The sequence below is a fragment of the Melospiza georgiana genome, chromosome 7 (genome assembly GCF_028018845.1).
Source record: "Melospiza georgiana isolate bMelGeo1 chromosome 7, bMelGeo1.pri, whole genome shotgun sequence".
Lineage (NCBI taxonomy): Eukaryota > Metazoa > Chordata > Aves > Passeriformes > Passerellidae > Melospiza > Melospiza georgiana.
Window position 1 is genome coordinate 14,212,969 of NC_080436.1, and position 17,922 is coordinate 14,230,890.

Sequence of the window (17,922 nt, forward strand, 5' to 3'; positions counted from 1 at the left end):
GACATTTTTGTTCATTGTTAGAGGAAGTTATCAATATCAGGAAGTTAACCATTTTCACTGTACCCTGCAATCAATAATCAGTTTCAGATTAAAGAAGAAAGAGGCAGTACTGGGGGAGTGTACTAGGTTTTGTCCCTTGAGGTTTTTTCCCCTTGACCCTCTTTTTTTTAAATTTTGTTCATTAATCTCAAGTTTCAGCAATACTGTCAAGATGAGATATTTGAATTTTTTGATGGTGACAGATGAATCTACATCTGTTACTAGCATGGCTTGTAAATTACAAATGTTAAGAAGGTGATCCTTCACACCAAGCTGCTGCCAAAATGTTGGCTGAAAGCAATGTGTAGAAATGTTCTGTTCAAACCATTCCCTTGTGCCCACATCTCTCTTCAGTGTGGCAGCATGGAGGAAGGCAGCTGAAGTTCTTGCATAAATCATTCTCCTAAGTCCCTGCCTCTCCAGCATATTTTCACCCACCTGAGAATTACAGATGCTGCATCATCCTAAGGTTCACAGTAACTTACAGGACCTAGTGCTGCTCCAAGGTAGCAGTCCATGAGAATGCACTGCACTCCTAACATGTCATGGCTGTGACTGTCCCAGTGCTGTGAAAGGATTCAGAAGGTTCTTGTTTGATACCAGACTCCAGACCAGTCCAGGAGCTCAAGAAAGAGAGCACTGTGCTGCTGGAGCACAGTTCAACAGCACGTGACACCTCTCAAATGAGAGTGCAGCCTAACAGGCTGCTGTGGCCATGTCTAACTGCAGGAGCTCTGCTCTGGCCTGTGGGCATCAAAGTGTCTCATGCTTATCCTCAAATACTGCACACCCAAAGCCCATAGCTCTCAGCTCTAGCTGAAGGCATAATTTTTTATCATTTTCACAGCTACATTTGCCTCTCCTGGAGAGATGGGATTGAACAGTGATTAGAAGAGTGATTAGATGAGCAACTATTTCTAATGAAGAATATTCAGATATACATTGTTTATAGCAATGGCAACCTTTTCTAAAAAGGTGGTTTTTTAGTACATGCTGACAATATAACCAAGGTTCATCTATGCATAAAATACTAAAATTTTATATATCAATTCTGAAAACATACACCTTATTATACATCCACCTTATACCTTATTATTGTTCCTAGAAATAAAAAGCCCTACCTATCACCCCGTGGTATTTATGTGTGCTATTAAAAATGCAAAGCAAACCAAAACAGACTTAAGGATTACCATTGAAGCTATTCTAAACTATTGTTTAAACTGTGAAAATCTACTTGGACAATTGTTAATAGACAACTCTCATCAAAGCTGCAAATGCTCTCATCAGCAAATGCTGCACATTTACAGTGAAAAAAGGAAAATAAAAAAATGCAAGTTCTACGGAATAACAATCCCCACTCCCAAAGAAAAAAAGAAAAATAAGTCTTCTAAAAGCTCCCTCAGATCTTGCATTAAAAGCACTTACTGTACTGGTTCTGTGTGGCCAGGTTTTGGTAGCTGGGGGGACTTAGAGGGTTGGCTTCTGAGAGATGCTGCCAGAAGTTTCTCCCTGTGTCTGACAGAGCCAATGCCAGCTCTCGCCAGCTGCAGGACAGGGGTGCCAGTGGCCAAGGCTGGGCTAACACCTCTGTGATAAAATATTCAGGAAGGAAAAAAAGGTTATGGCACCCATGTAATTGCACTCAGACTGGTGAGAATATGAGGAAGAGAACGAGAGGAACAGCCAAGGTCAGTAGAGAAGGAAGGGCAGGAGGTGCCCCAGGTGCAGGAGCCAAGATTCCCCTGCAGCCCATGGTGAGGCAGCTGTGCCCCTGCAGCCCAGGGATGCAGAGATCCACCTGCAGCCTGTGGAGGACACCACACCAGAGCAGGTGGATGCCTGAAAGAAGGCTGTGACTCCAGGGAAAGCCTGTGCTGGAGCAGGCAGGAACCTGTGGAGCTGTAGAGAGGAACCCACTGGAGCAGGTTTCCTGGTAGATTTGTGATCCCATGGGGAACCACTGGAACAGGCTGTGCCTGAAGACTGCTCCTCACAGAAAGGGAAAAGGCTCATGGAGAGCTGTCTCCTCTGGGAGGGACCCCATGCTGGAGCCAGCCATGGACTCTTCTCCCTGAGCAGGGACAAAAATAACGTGTGATAAACTGAATGTGCTCCCATTCCCTGTCTCCCTGCACTGCCTGGAAAGGAGGGAGGGAGGGGAGGATGATGCTATTAAGACTTAACTTCTCAGTATCCTGCTCTGATTTTGACTGGTAATAAATTCAGTTAATATCCCCAGGTCTGTTTTGCCTATGATGGTATTGGGTAAGGATCTCTCCCTGGTCTCAATTTGTTCCTTTTGTTCCATTTTTTTCTCCCTAGTCCAGCTGTGGAGAGCAGTGACAGAGTGGGTATGGTTTGGTGGGCATCTGTCACCCAGCAAGGGTCAACCCACCACATCTATCTAAAAAGTTAATAAAGTCTGAAAAATATTCTATGCACCTTGCACTTAGTACATCTCTGACAGATCAGATCCCCCTCTGCATTCTTGCATCTTTTCCTTCAATAGCTCTTCTGGAACAGCACCAAGACTGAGCAGCCAGTCAATGAACTCAAGTGAATTCAGGTCAGAAAACAGTTCATTCAGCAGGGAGATACTGAGGCATTCAGACACACACCAGGCCACGAACAGCAGGAGCAATTTCAAATTCAGCCCCTGAAAATTCACATAGTTTATATTACAGGAGAAAAACATGGCAAGGAACAGATTTTCAGGTGAGATACTCAAAGTAGGAAAGCAACAAAAAATTACAATTATTTTTCTTTTAAAAGATTGGTTCACTGAATTTTACTTTATGATTTCAGGACCCCTATATTTTTCTTAAAGCATAGGGATTTAATAATTATCTTTTAGATATATATACACACATACATATTTTTAAACAGTGTCCAAATTAAAATAGCCATCTTAGGCAATCAAGATTAAATAATTTGTATGAATCTTTGGCAAGAAGCTATTTTTTTTTTAAATCATAAAAGATACACTTTAGCTTTACGCTGTCTTGGCTTAAAATCTTAATTTAACTGACAAGTCTAATGTTCAGGTTTTTTCACAGTGTAACAAAAATCAGAAAACCCACCCTGCTAGTGGAAGGCATCATCCATATCAGTAAGAAATTCAAATTTCTCACTGATACTTGAAAAAGTCAGTCTGGCATGACTCCCTTGCTATTTCAGTGATACTTAATCAAAATCTAGTTTAAAAGCTTGTCCTTGGATTTTAGAGTAGGGGTTAAGAAAATGCTTGTCATATTATAAATTTTGAAGGCATAAAAGTGATGCTTGTTTTTCAAGTACTCCAGTTGATAGTTATTGTTCATTAATCTGCTCAAATATATTCAGTAAACAAATAGCAGGACCATGTTCTGTGGTATCACAAAACATATGTACAAACTATGTATTTTCACTGAAGGAAATGCAATCCTAGCAAAAACCAGTCAGCCACTAATATGAGCCAAAGGAATAAACTTCTATTATCCACAGAATTGCCCAGACCCAACACTTATTACTGACAGATGAGAATCTACCTTCTTAAAATAATAATAATTAAAAAAAACCCAACTAAATTAAAATTGGTCCTATCACCTGTGGAGGTTTAGGATTACATGTATTATAAAGTGTCTTGTATTTCCTTTTGCCACCAGCTCTCCCATTAGACCAGATCCCTGGCTACTAGGATGCTCAGTGTCACATCCTTCCTTGGACTTATGACTGCAAACTTCAAAACTGTGTCATTGACAATGGCCTCTTTCATTCACAGAATTGGTTTCTGAATCATTACTACAAAAACAAAACATTTACTTTACAAAAAGTAAATGTAACTAAAATCATTCTAGTGCCCCTATGAAGGCAGCTTTTTATTTTAAGCTGCACAACATCTTTCTTGAAGTACCTTCAACTCAAAAATTAATCTAGTACCACATGATATGATCAGAATAATAAATCTTAAAACATGCCTGCTGATACCAGAAGTCCAGAAGTTTTTTACCTGCCATGAGTTTCAGAAAGATGGTTGCGGCACTTTTTCTCCTGGGCACTTCGGAATGGCGTCCCTTTTCCATTCTTAGCATTGCTGCACCTTCTGCAAAGTGTTCTTTTTCTTTTATCCCTTTCAGGACCATTAGTGTGACTGGAATTCCCCAAGCATAACAAGCATATTTTACTCTTTGAGTTACAATCCACAGACAAACACCTAATTTTCAAAGCCATTAATTATCAAATTAAAACTATAATGACTGTGTTTTTCCTCAACATTCCACTTTTTGGCTTTTTTCTCTGCTCCTTCTTCCAAGTTATTTTTTCATTCAAGAGCTTTTTTCAAGTTATTTTTGATAGGGGAACTTAAACCTGTATCCTTCTTTAAAAAAGCATTTTAAAGACAGTGTGGCTCGGACACTCCTGCAAACCTCCTCAGGCCCCTAGTGCTGCATTATCCAAGGAAGAAGAAAGGCTTCTGTGTGCTTAACAAGGGCAAATATTTCCAGGGGGCTTTTCAATATTTCAGTGAAGTTTTTCTGTGGGAGACAATAAAACTCGGGTTATCTCCCTGCCAGGCTGCCCCACGAGGAAAAGCGAGCTAACTCCTCACGCCGGCCGCAGCTCCTCAGGCCGGAGCGCGGCGGCCGCCGCCGGCCCCTCAGGCCCCGGGCGGGCGGAGCGAGGGGGACGCGGGGCCGGCCCTGGATCCCCGGGGGCCCCGGATCCCCGCCCCAGCGAGAAGCTCCGTGCTCGGCCCGAGCAGGGGTTCCGGGAGGGGCTCCGGGCCCGCCGCAGCGGCCGAGGCCATTTTCTGCCCGCCCGAGAAGGCGCCGCAGAGAACATGGCGGCCTGAGGGGGCGGGCGGCGCAGGGGACTCGGACGTGCGGAATGGCGATTCCGTACCCTGCCCAGGGGCCCGATAATCGTCCCTGCACTGCCCTGCACATGGCTGGTGCTCCTCTGGAATCGCCTTACCGTATCTGACAGACAGAATACAATTTTGAAAAGTTTCTTTGTAATTTTGTCCCAATAGGATCACTCTCCTTTCAATCCACAGCATTAGACTAAAAAAAAAAAAAAAAAAAAAACACAAGTATCTACATTTAATGTATGTCCTTCCTCCAGAGAGCAAAATACTTGGTGCTGCTGCATTTCACACTTTCTATGTAACAACAGCCTTCTCTTTGTGGAGGAAAAAAATACCTGAAATTGTTTCCAGTTCAGTACAATTTTAAATTATTAATTATTTACAGTTCTTTTGCACTGTAGGAAATTCCCCAGTATGTCCTTCCTCCTGCACGTCAGTCAAGTGTGCCATTGCACGCTTCTGTTTACCTGCTACTGCTGCTGGTTATAAGAGATGAGCACAGAGCTAAAAGAATAAAATCCTTTACCTGACTGAAGCATTACACTAAAACATATTAGGCCTGGAACAAGGGCTGGGAGATTAAAGCAACAGTCCATGAACATAGAAATATAGAAACTTTGTCCCCTCGAGTAAGTATTGATTAACTCTTCTCATTACCTCAGTAATCTGTATCTGACATACCGTTGCCTTTCTCTTGCAAATGAGTTCTCCTTATATTAAGAGGCCAAGTCTCCAAATGGAAAATAATGGTGTGAAGCTGACTGCAAGTCACTGGACCTTGAGACTCCCTAGGATTGCAAAGAGTATATATATTTATATACGAATGGGCTTTGCTAAGGGATACTCACTGAGTGGAAACAGGATTGGAGGAAGAAGTCCAAGGTGGCTCTTATTTGCTCAACACCATGTGACCACAGCCTTTTTGACAATGCTCTTTGTTTACCCCCTAGTCTTTGTGCAAAAAAATCATGAAAAACAAGCTACAGTAAATCCATGTTACCTAGTTTCAGTGAACAGCTATGTAAGGACAGAAATACTTACTCTTTCACAGCAATAGTGTTGTGCCAGAAGCAGAAGAAATTACTCCCATCTATCTTTTGGGAAGGCTAAAGATGTTATCATTCCAACACAGCAGCACAAGAGCAAACACTTCTCTAAATATGTTCTTTAATCTTCTGGGAGGGAAAGGTTTCATCTATTTATGACACTGCTCTCACCTAGGGAAAAAAAATGTGTATTTTACTTTACTCTTTTGAGAAAACTGAGTAAGGAAGATGACACTTTATGAGAAAGTTGCACAAAACTGGTAGCATGAAATTATAGCAGAGAACATTACGTTAACATAACATCACTCAGAAAGATAATGCAAAAACCAAAGATTAGGAAAAAAATTAAAGCTTTTTTATTTTACAAGTATAAAAAACAATGCTTAAAAATCAAAATGCTGGAAGATACTCTGGAAAACCTGGCTTCTGAAGCAGAAGACTTCTCTGTGACAACTCCCAAACAATGTTAAAGCTTCTGAAAATTCTGCATTCAATAAGCAAAGATATTATCCAGCTGAAGTAACCCTTTTTGATGGCTCTTTAAAGCCCATAATCTGGGAATTATCTGACCAGTCTCTGCAGAATGTGTTGCACCATTCTGTGGCTACAGAGCAAAGGGGTTGGCATGAATTGTAATGTCTTTAATGCGAACATCATTAAGAGGTCGATAGGTTTTCTCATTCACGGGCAGCTTCTCCAGCTCATCCAGGGTCTCCAAGCCATCAATAACTCTACAAGAAAAACACAAGTTCTGGACATTGCCTTCTAATAATGATTTAAATTTCACAGTTGAGGTATCTCAAAACACTTTACAGTCAAGTATCCCAAGGCAAAGACTTTGCAAGCAAATGATACAAAATAAGAAAACCAAAACATTTTATGCGGCCAATAATGTATTTTGAAAGGAAATATTAATCCATGATGGACTCTGAGAAGGAGTTCATACTCTGAGTATTTCAGGGCTCTCAAGCATTTGCTCGTGCCCTGAAATACTCAGATCCCTCCCACACTCTGACAGAGGTGGGCAGTTGAATCACTTACTTTCCAAACACTGTGTACTTCATGTCCAGGTGTGGCTGTTTGCCATAAGTGATGAAGAACTGTGATCCATTGGTGTTGGGACCATTGTTTGCCATGGAAACTACCCCACGGACACTGTGCTGAACAAGGGGAAAAACCTTAGCATGAATACACATCTGTGAAACCAGAACTGACCTGGGCAAAGTGCTCTATGACTTAGAGCTCTTCCTCAATACCATTATTAAGAGCAAATCTTGGTTGCTAATATATTCTATCAGAATCAGTAATTAGCTCCTCAAAATGGCTCTTACAGTGAAAAATTACTTCTTTGCCTTCAGTGTATGAAAAATGCTTTCAGAAATTCTTTTTACTTCTGTTTTCTGTGATGAAAACCCTCAAGCCTTACTTGCCAAACACAGAAATGCCTGTTCCTATTTTAATAATAAGCTATTGTTCTCCAACCAAGAGAAAATTATTGTAGAGAAAATTCAAATGAAAGTTTAAGTGCATATTGAGAGCACAGAAATACCTTTAGATATTCACTGAATTCATCTTCAAACTTCTTGCCCCAGATGCTGTTACCTCCTTTCCCAGTGCCTGACAAAGAAGCACCACAGTAGAAATCACTGGATTTTCAGACTGAAGAATCCAGAAATTATGTTCTGTTACAGCATTTTACAACAAAGACCCTGGACAGCCTGCAATTAGTTTGAGGCATGTTCCTTGACACTGCACTAAGACATAACTCTATATAAGGAACCTATTAAGCAGCAGAAGAAAACACTGACATCCTCAAATTAAATTCAGTATGAGTATGAACAGACACAACTGAATCAGCTTTTCTCCCAAACAGCTAACACTGTCTGGGACATTTCTCCAAATGCTTTAGATGCAGCCTTCCAGGCAGAAACCACACAAAGCTCAGTAGTACCTGCTTCTACTTCAGTCAACAGAACCATCATATTTAGTGGGAACAGTTGGTAAAACTCAGGTTTGTAGAATGCATGATTACTTAAAATTGGGGTAATGTCTGCACGTCCGTAAGCCCACCACAAAAAATAATCTCATCATAAAAAACACTTATCAACAATACAATAACTCTTATATTTTTACTTTACTTACATTTGGGGTTTAACACCCATAATTCCTATTTATTTCCTTACATTTTATGTTTATGTACATTTTTTCCACAGAAAAACCCAGACAGAAGAATTTACCTAGTGGATCCCCTGTCTGAACCATGAAGCCCTTTATATTTCGGTGAAATACGCATCCATTGTAGTAGTTACTAGCACAAAGAGCCAGGAAATTCTACAAAAATCAAACAAACCATATTAATAAACAACTGACAAATAGTATTATCTTACTAAAATTACAGCATTGGCAAGACCAATGCTTTTACCTCTGCTTTGCTTTGTGACCATGCAAATTCCACAGAGTAGTGCCACAGATCATAGCTAATAAACTCCTTTGATAGTGTCACACACACACAAAGAATAAAAAGCTTTCAGTGCAAGGCTGTCTGACTTGAGGAAGAAGCAAGAAGCCTAAGATATGCTTCAAGTATCACTCCCATTCAAAAATTTTATTTGGCACGTGTAAGTTTGTAATCAAAAGCCTCAGTTTTTTCATAAAATAAATGACATTTATTTCAATTTCAGTTTATGGCAAAAATTCAAAACTGGGGTCCCTGACAAACTGTGAGGGAGTCTCATTCTTTCAAACTAAAATCAAGTCTGTGAGGCTATGAATAAACCCATGGAAATTTGGGAATCCCATGCTAGGTGCTGTATTTCCCCTTAAAGGCAAAGGACAATTTGGGAGATGCTGGAACTTCAAAAGAAGCACCCTTAACTAAACCTTATCAAGAGAGAAACAGGCATGAAAAGTCCAGGCGGTAAGACAGAGTGCACAAGTTCCAAAGTGGAACAGACATTGCACCACCTTAAAATGTTGGTATTGCATTACATGAAAAGGTGAAATTGCAAAAGCCACTTCACCTCCTCCACAGTCTTCACTATTTCTACTGCTTTGTTTCACCACTAGGCAATCCTACTCCTGGTACATGACTTACTTCACAAGTCTTTGGAGTACGCTCACAGAATAGTTCAATTTTAATATCTCCCACATCAGTATGCAGCGTGACAGCCTGAGCAAAAGGCAGAAAACAATAATTAAATCAGCAATAAAATACTAACAGACACTGTTTTATTTCCCAGCCCCATCAAGAACATTAACAAGCTTGCACTGCATATAACCACTGTTTCAACATTTGGCCATAAGCAAGGCTACTGTCACAACCAATCCACATTTCCAGTAAAATCACCAGAAAGCACTTGGTTTCATCTCATTTCAGGACAAATCAAGTTTGCCATGGTAATGCAGTAGCTGTTGCATGCTGTTACACTCCAGAAATACATTATTCATTTGTAAACAGCACCTACTCAGTCACTTGAGAGTAAAGGTGAAGAATCAAGGTTGTATCTATTTTGGATGGTGCACATACCTCACTGCTTTATAACTAGAGAAGCAACTGATGTCTGCAGCCCTTTGATTAATAAATCTAGTTCTGAATGGCAGCATATATAATGTGCCTTCACAGACAAGTAAATCTGCAAATTAACTCACTTTTCTTAAGAATTTATAAGTCACCTTCATAAAATTTAAAACCAGTTACCCAATGACCTAATCACATTTATCTCTACAGGCCATATATATCACAGTGCTTCTATGGGAAGTGCTAAACTATGCAAAAACAATTACTGTGGGGATAACCCTACAGCAAAACTAATAAAAATCAGCATGATGCTGATACTGGCATACTGCTCCAAAAGTAAAGGAGACAGCTGTCCACAATGTCCATGAAGATGCTATAGAAGGTGTATGATCAGTTTAAGACATATATAGTCTTATCTCTATTTCTCAAATTACTATACTTTTAAAAGCCCATTAGTACAGAGGTTTACATATGCTGAAGCACAGGTATGTTCTTGCAACTAGACTAATGCTTCTGTGGCAAAAAAAACCAAACTAGATTATCAAATACATGCCAAAGTAGCATTAAAATCTGGGATCTCTAAAGTGAAAGCATAATTAAGTTTTAGACTGATGTAAATCAACCTGTTTTCCTTTTCACAGTATCTTTTTTTATAAGTTTGAAATGAAAACCCTGAACTTTTCATGACAACTCCTCACAGCATCAGAGTAAAACATGTATTCCTTTGAGATGGAGAGCAGCTATTCGCTTTTCAAGAGATGACCATTTCAGAAAACATATAAAATGTGCTTTTATTCTTACCATGCCTGCTCATCAAAATCTGAAGTAGCCTTCTATACAGCAATTTCCTGTAAACATAACATAAGTAATTTGTTGGGTTTTTTCCCCGCCAATCCCCATTTGGTTTTGATTCTAAAATATTTGTTGGTTACATGTTTTTACACCACACTTTTCTACGATGCCATTCCAGGGACTCTGTGGCTAAATTTTTGCATTAAGCAACTACGCAGCATATAAAATATGAAAAATAACTAGAAAAAGACCACGTAGAGAACAGGGAAGAGGGCAAAACCTTTTTCCCAGGATGAACATTTTTACTAAGCAATCAGTTTTTTCAAATATTGTGGCAGCTGGCAGAATAGGAGATGGCAGAAATTCCCAAGTAAAAGTCACATACCATTACCTAACAGAAGTGTGATTTGGGGCCAACTCGTGACAGCTGTGAGCGCCTGCAACAAACAGGTAATTGCACCCAATCAGATTTTTAAAATATTTGTAATATTTTCAAATGAAGTGTTTAGAATGCCGGCAATAAAACCGTGGCTGTGTAGAAGCCGAGAGATTTACGCGGTAATAGCTCCTCTATACAGCCGCCCTCACCGGTGGAGCCCCGGCCCCGTGTCCCCATCTTAACCCACCTGCGCCCGGCTCCCCTCACCCAGGGCAGCCGCAGCTACCGCTCCCTCCCTGCCCGAGGTACCGCCACCGAAATGCCGCTCACGGCACAGGTGGGCTCCGCCCGCCCGGCTCCGAGAACGCCTTAACCTGCCGGGGCTGATGCAGACCAGCCCCCGCCGGGGAGAGGCGGCTGCTCTCCCGCGGGCCTCAGTTCACACCCGGCGGAGCGTGAGCGCGGCGGAAGCGGCGGGGCCCAGCGCAGGTCCCGCCCCGCAGCGCCGGCCCTGCTCCGGCGGGAGGTGAGCGCGGTGCCGCGGGAGCCCCGGGCCGGGGAGGGCGCCCGGTACCGGGTGTGACCGAGTGGTGCTGGGTGGTACCGAGTGGTGCTGGGTGGTACCGAGTGGTGCTGGGTGGTGCCGGGGGTGGGCGGGCGGGCGCACTGACCGGCAGCGGGGCAGCGCCCGCAGCCCGAGCGGCCGTGACCGCTGTTTGGGCGGCGGGTTCCCCAGGCTCAGGCCGGCCTGTGTTCGCCCCGCACAGGTCCCCGCATGCCGCTGCTCCGCCCGCCTCTCCACCGCGTCTGTGCCTTGGGCCGCCCGCCCGTCCGCGCCCTCATGAACCTCCGGGAGCTCGTTTCTGCCCTAAATGACTTCGCATCCCCCGCCCTGGCTGAAAGCTGGGACAATGTGGGATTGCTGGTGGAACCGAGTCCTCCCCACACTGTGAACACCCTTTTCCTCACTAACGACCTCACTGAGGAGGTGATGGAGGAGGCAGTGCAGAAGAAAGCGGACCTCGTTCTTTCTTACCACCCTCCTATATTCGCACCACTCAAGCGAGTAACGTGGAAAACCTGGAAGGAACGGCTGGTGGTCCGAGCCTTGGAGAACAGAATCGGGATTTATTCTCCACATACGGCGTACGATGCCATACCTCACGGAGTTAATAACTGGCTAACAAAGGGACTGGGTGAGATTCTGTTAAGAACAAACAAATTAAAATTATTAAAGATGTATATGCTATTTTAGGTGGGGTCTTTCATCATTTGCCTTCCAGCTTTCACAGGTGTGATTTGAGTACTGTTTTTATTTTTCCTAATATTTTTATGGTACTGTAACCTTAAATACATTTTAGGACATTTATCTTGGTGGTATATACCCTATAACAAACACAAGAGGATATTTTCAGATGCATGACTCTATATTGGATGTATCTGGAACTGGTGGAGCATATTTATTGTCCACTGTGTTTGCAATGATATCACTGACTTTAAATCACCACCTTTCATTTCTAAAGTACAAGATCTCAATGTTTGCAAAGTATTTAAACTGTGAAATTATTTTAGATTTTTATCCTGTATTGTGGCTCACAGATTACAATAGCTGTGTCTTTTCCAGCCTGTCATACAAACTAGGAACTCTTTTTGGTTTTGTGCAATCCTTAGGATGAAACTGATGGCATTAAGAATGGCAAATAACACATATCCATCAGCTTCTTTGGACTTAAGATAGACTGTGCCTAATGGAGACAGGAGAATGAAAAGCCCTCAGTTCTGGTCAGGAAAAAAGGATTTGAGTGCAAAATTTGCATCTTTGTGCCACATCTCTTAAACATAAATGCTAAAGCAGTGTTAGAATACTTACCCTGCTTTATAAGCCAGCAATCTTGTACTGTTTCCTCAGGCACCTGCACTTCTGTCCCACTGCATCCATCAACTGCGCCAAGCTCTCCAGCTGAGGGCACTCACCGGGTAGAATTCTGTGCAGATGCTGAGCATCTGGATGCAGTCCTGTCCAAAATCAAAGACATCCCAGAGATCTCTTGTCTCACTACTCTCCCAGTCAGGTATCTGCTCCACTCTCTGGTGTTGTATCCTTCCTGTTGTTTGAAACAATAAGTTGCCGTAATTGTATTTTCCTATTCTAGTAATTTTGTTCCTCTGTGCATTGCTGCTGTATTTTCCAGCAATAGAATGAGAAACTTAAGGAATAATTGTCCCTCTCTGGGCAATCTATGTCATGCTAAATGGTAATAGCAACTCAAGTCTAGCATCACATAGATCAGGGCTGTTAAAGAAGAGTATTAACAGGAAATTTGAGTTAAATTCCCGTATTTGTTTCTTCCAAGACAAGGCTAGGCTTGAAATTACAATGCTGCCTTTTTTTTCTTTCTCACCAGTAGAACAGCAACTGGGATAAAATAATAATTGTAATGCTGTAATATAGTAATTACAATGCCAAAATTTTATCTAGCTTCTTAACAAGCACCAGGCATGTCTTTCCTCAGGGTTGAAGGTGAGGAACAAACACGAGTCAGTCTGAACTGCTCTCAGAAAGCACTGCTGGAGGTGGTGGCATTATTGTCCCAGAACAGCCTTCTTTATCACAAGACTGAGATTCTTTTACTACAGAAGGTAACAAAATCACAAAGTTACTTCCTGTGAATGTATTACTTGTGGGAGCTGCGTACCTTAAACACTGAAATGCAGAGTACCTTAAACACTGAAATGCAGTAGTCAGTGGCATCCTATCTTTCCAGTGCTACCCCAGTGCTTTGAAATACTGGCATATGGGAATTTGAAGCTACACCCATTTTCCAAAGCAATCAAACTATTTATGTGACCTGTACTAATTCTTAAATCAGTTCCAATGGCTGGCATAGTTCATATGTTACATTTCAGAACATCACATACATACTTCTTTGTAAAGGTCAGTGTTGTTCCTGCAAGCCAAATATACTCATCCTGTACAGTGTGGACAGCAATGCAAGCATCTGGAGTCGACTTTCTCACAGTAATTCTCTTTTTTTTCAGCCTCTTCTTCCCCATACTGGAATGGGACGCCTGTGCACCCTGAGCGAGCCGCTCTCCCTGTCAGACACAGTGGAGCGCATCAAAGGGCACCTGGGGCTCCCCCACGTCCGCCTGGCCCTGGGGGTGGGCAGGACACTCGGTAAATGGGCTGTGATCCGGTAAATGTGCAGTGATCCGCCTGGCCCTGGGGGTGGGCAGGACACTCGGTAAATGGGCTGTGATGAGCCTGGCCCTTGGGGTGGGCAGGACACTCGGTAAATGTGCAGTGATCCTCCTGGCCCTGGGGCGGGCAGGACACTCGGTAAATGGGCTGTGATGAGCCTGGCCCTGGGGGTGGGCAGGACACTCGGTAAATGGGCAGTGATCCTCCTGGCCCTGGGGCGGGCAGGACACTCGGTAAACGGGCTGGGATCCGCCTGGCCCTGGGGCGGGCAGGACACTCGGTAAATGGGCTGTGATCCGGTAAATGGGCAGTGATCCTCCTGGCCCTGGGGCGGGCAGGACACTCGGTAAATGGGCTGTGATCCTCCTGGCCCTGGGGCGGGCAGGACGCTCGGTAAATGGGCTGGGATCCGGTAAATGGGCGGTTAGCCAGACTGCCTGCCGGGGCTGGCACTGCAGGAACACAGGGAGCAGCAGTGGGTGCATGACAGTGGACAACACTGCTGTCTTCACCAGGTTTACTTCCAAGAACTAGGAAGCACTGTTAAGAAACATCATCTTAGAATCTACAGTCATATGAAAAGAATCTTATCTGTATCTTAATGGGATTCTATAGGTTAATGTGGTGAAGGAGGACAGTACAAGTTGAATGAAAGATATAATTTTTTGTAACTTATATAATCACTAATTTTTTTTTCCTGCTCAGGATATCAGGCACAAAGGTGTACTGTTTGATTGTATGTTCCCTTTTGTGACTGAATGTTAAAATTCAGAGCACTTTAAGAATAAGACACTTCATAGTATCATTATGAACACAGAACAGTGTTTTGATGAAAGATAAGATAAAGAAGGTAAACTAGCTCAAACAGTGGGGTCATTAGTAAGATGTGGAGTAAACATCCTCTTATCCCAGCTACCTATCCTAAAATCCAAGGACCACAGCTGGTAGAATTTGTGAGAGTAAATTTGTTAAGAGCTCATTGTAATTTAGGAGGCAGAAATCTTATTAGACTGACAATTGCACTAAAAATCCCCAAACTACTTCAGAGACTTTTTATTATGTGGTGTGACTCCACTTAAATCAACAGTAATTGCAAGGCAACATACTGTAAAACCTTAATAGATTTTGAAAACTCCCTGTGTTGTGTGTCCCCTCTCCTTAGTGAATGTAATATATATGAAAAATTAAAATTCATGTCGCTGTCATATATGTAATAACTTGGAATTAGCAATCACAGCAGATGGACAATTTTTATTGGCATGGAGCAGCTTTCAGCTTGCATTAAGACAGGCCTTCTGAGAGCTGAAAGTTAGGAACCAGTATATCTCAGAGGCAAAGTGCTGCCTTAGTGGCATCATTAGTTGGGAAACTAATGGTGGTGGAACACGAATCCTGCAAAGAGTAGTGGCCTTTTAGAGACTTCAGAAACCCAACTAACACCTCACTAGGAGAAAGGTCACCAGCAGCCAGCCTCTGTGCTGGAGTTTTCTAAAACGTTTCCAGCCCCTAGGAAAAAATCTATCTATCACAGAGGATTTTGTTGTATTGTCAGAGGTGTTATAGGCCCATGATTCTTTCAAACTGACAGATGTGTCTCTTCCTCCAACAAATTTACATTGACTCTAAAATCAAGGTAGCAGTTAACTGAAACAATTACTAGCAATACACACATGAGGGCTCAACAAAGGGGAAGGAGTTTAAGTGTGGCACATTGTATCCTGCAGAATCACCAGTGAAGAAAGTTGCTCTATGTGCTGGTTCTGGGAGCAGTGTCCTGAAGGGAACAGAAGCTGACGTCTATCTCACAGGTAATAGACTGCTGTTTCATTATTTAAAAAAAAACAGTCATTAGAGAAAAAAACAAACCTCAGCAAAAATTAAGAGGGTTGACTGGCTTTTGAAAGACTTGACGACAAAGAACTACCTGTTATTTATAATTGAGAAAAAATTGGTTAGTTATTGGAACGACAAACTACCATTAAAGTAGAAATAACGTGGATCAATTGGCAGTGTGGCACAGTGAAAGATACTTGAATTAAAACATTGATTTACAGCATTTATCTCAATGCAAAATCAGTGCTGATGGCAGTGAGTTGCAACTTTCATTCTGTGTATTTCTCCTTTGCCAACATATATTTCCTGTATTCCCTACAGAATTCCCTAATGCAAAACAGAATATAATGTAGTCTACAGAACCTTCCAAAGAAACTCCATAGTGTGTCTAGCCAAAGGGCCACTTAGTCCATTATCCTCTCTTCCAGCAGTGGGACAGCTATTCCCCGTGACACAGCAATGTGAAGGCTGCCTTGCATTCTGTAGGAATTGCTGCCCCTTCTCTCCCTTGTGTGTAGCCCTGCAGAGCTGACCCAGAACTGCTTTCCTCTGTCCTTTCCAGACCACTCTGAGCATTTTTATTTTCTGCCCAAACTGGCAGAATTTACAACTACTACTCAAAGATGGCAAGGAATTTCTGTGGTTTGACCCAGCTGCATACAGGGTCTTTCAAAGGACCCTGGAACAAGAGTGTTCCACTTTCCTACTGAGCAGGTTGTGTTGCATTTCCATTATGGCCCATACTGCATTACATCACCAGCCTTTTAGCTGAGGTGCTCCATGCATTGCAGAGACCTGGTTACCTGAACTGTACCATTTGTGATCTCTGTGACATTTCTTTCTCAAAATGGCAGGAGAGATGTCCCACCACGATGTGCTGGATGCAGTTGCCAATGGGATAAGTGTTATTCTGTGTGAGCACAGTAACACTGAGCGAGGCTTCCTGTCAGAGCTGCGTGAGGCACTCACCATCCACCTACAGAACAAAATCAACATCATTGTGTCTGAGAAAGACAGAGATCCTCTCCAGGTGGCATAGGGGTAAAAAACTGGAGAGGGAAAATTCAGTCAATAGTGTTATCTTGCACAGACCTATCCAACTGCAGAGCTTAATGAAGGTGCTTTCAATTGGTCCAGTACAGAATGATTGTACTATATGGTACCTCAAAGTCTGGGGTATATTTTGTCATGTCAGAAAAATAAATGTTTGTTTTGGAATACCAAACATTCGTTTACTTGATTACTGGACTGTATTGAATAAATTTACTGTTACTGCTTCATGTTATTAGATACAGTTGATAACCATGATACTCAAGGAAAAAATATATAAAACCTGACTTACCTGCAGCAGTTCTACCCTACTACAGCTATGTAAAATCATGTCAGTGCAAGCCACTGATATTTTATCTAATAAATTTCAGAAATAGTTGTTAATGAAAGCATGGACATCAACTGTTTGCATTAGCAGTTGTACTAAGGCACCACTCAGATGCAAATAAATACAGAACACCAAGCAAGTTGTTGGTACTAGTATTCAGTTGCACAATGTACCACTAATGCAGCTTTAAGGCTTTTCAAAAGAGAGATTCTCAATTCAAAAAAGCTTTGTAAAGTTGAAACTCAATTCCTTAACAAAGCTGTAAATTCATATGCCTTTGTCATTTTCTTTTACAAACAGTTTCTGTCAACTGTGGCTTTTAATTACAGGATTGCTAAAACTGAACAAGTAGTATTTTCACCACTGATAATGAGTTTAATTTTCCAAGTTATTCTTCTGTTGAGATTTTTTTTTAAGAAAAAATCTCACAGTTGTATACCCTACCATCTCTGGATGGTAAATATATTTCATTAGAAATTTGTAAAGATGTTAGCTCTATCCTTTTAAGTTAATAAAAGCAGTTCATCAAGCATGTCTCGTTCCACTTAAATGTATTTAAGTGAAAGAGATGATTGGTTTATCTGAAGCTACCTAGGCTATATAAAGGTCATCATTCTTACCAATACCATGAAGGCACCTCAGTATGCTGAGAAGTGAGAAGGAATTTCTTCTATCCCAAGTAAAGGGAAAGGACCTGTATGAAGAATCAAGTTGACAGTGGGGTAGGTAAAAGCTCTAGGTTTCTAATACAAAAGTCAGGCCATAGATCTCTTGCTTCTGTCAAGTACCAAGTGAGGGGCAGATAAGGTACTATTGCTCCATGGGATGTTTTGGTTCTCTTTAAAAGCTATATACTAGTATTAAAAGGCAGGCAAACGATTCTTGATTTT

General features: G+C 42.0%; 2 protein-coding genes across 6 annotated transcripts; one reads left to right on the plus strand and one right to left on the minus strand.

The window, feature by feature from the left end:
* Positions 1–6,264: 6,264 nt before the first annotated feature.
* On the minus strand, positions 6,265–11,079 carry PPIL3 (peptidylprolyl isomerase like 3). 5 transcript variants are annotated; one of them, XM_058027961.1, is made up of 8 exons: positions 10,994–11,062; positions 10,626–10,677; positions 10,250–10,296; positions 9,026–9,100; positions 8,169–8,262; positions 7,481–7,548; positions 6,973–7,091; positions 6,265–6,662 (listed from the first exon to the last, which is right to left on the minus strand). In XM_058027961.1, the coding sequence occupies exons 3-8, from the start codon at positions 10,250–10,252 to the stop codon at positions 6,536–6,538; spliced, it is 486 nt and encodes a 161-aa protein (XP_057883944.1). In that variant the 5' UTR covers positions 10,253–10,296; positions 10,626–10,677; positions 10,994–11,062; the 3' UTR covers positions 6,265–6,535. The 5 variants fall into 5 exon arrangements, with proteins under 5 accessions (XP_057883944.1, XP_057883945.1, XP_057883941.1 ...); XM_058027962.1 differs by lacking the exon at positions 10,626–10,677 and having other exon boundaries at positions 10,994–11,079; XM_058027958.1 differs by lacking the exon at positions 10,626–10,677 and having other exon boundaries at positions 10,887–11,054.
* Positions 11,080–11,109: 30 nt separating this feature from the next.
* Positions 11,110–16,894, plus strand: NIF3L1 (NGG1 interacting factor 3 like 1). Its single transcript, XM_058027864.1, has 7 exons — positions 11,110–11,145; positions 11,387–11,815; positions 12,529–12,691; positions 13,133–13,259; positions 13,659–13,797; positions 15,546–15,629; positions 16,509–16,894. Exons 2-7 carry the CDS (start codon positions 11,395–11,397, stop codon positions 16,691–16,693), a joined length of 1,119 nt encoding a protein of 372 aa, XP_057883847.1. The 5' UTR covers positions 11,110–11,145; positions 11,387–11,394; the 3' UTR covers positions 16,694–16,894.
* Positions 16,895–17,922: the final 1,028 nt, after the last annotated feature.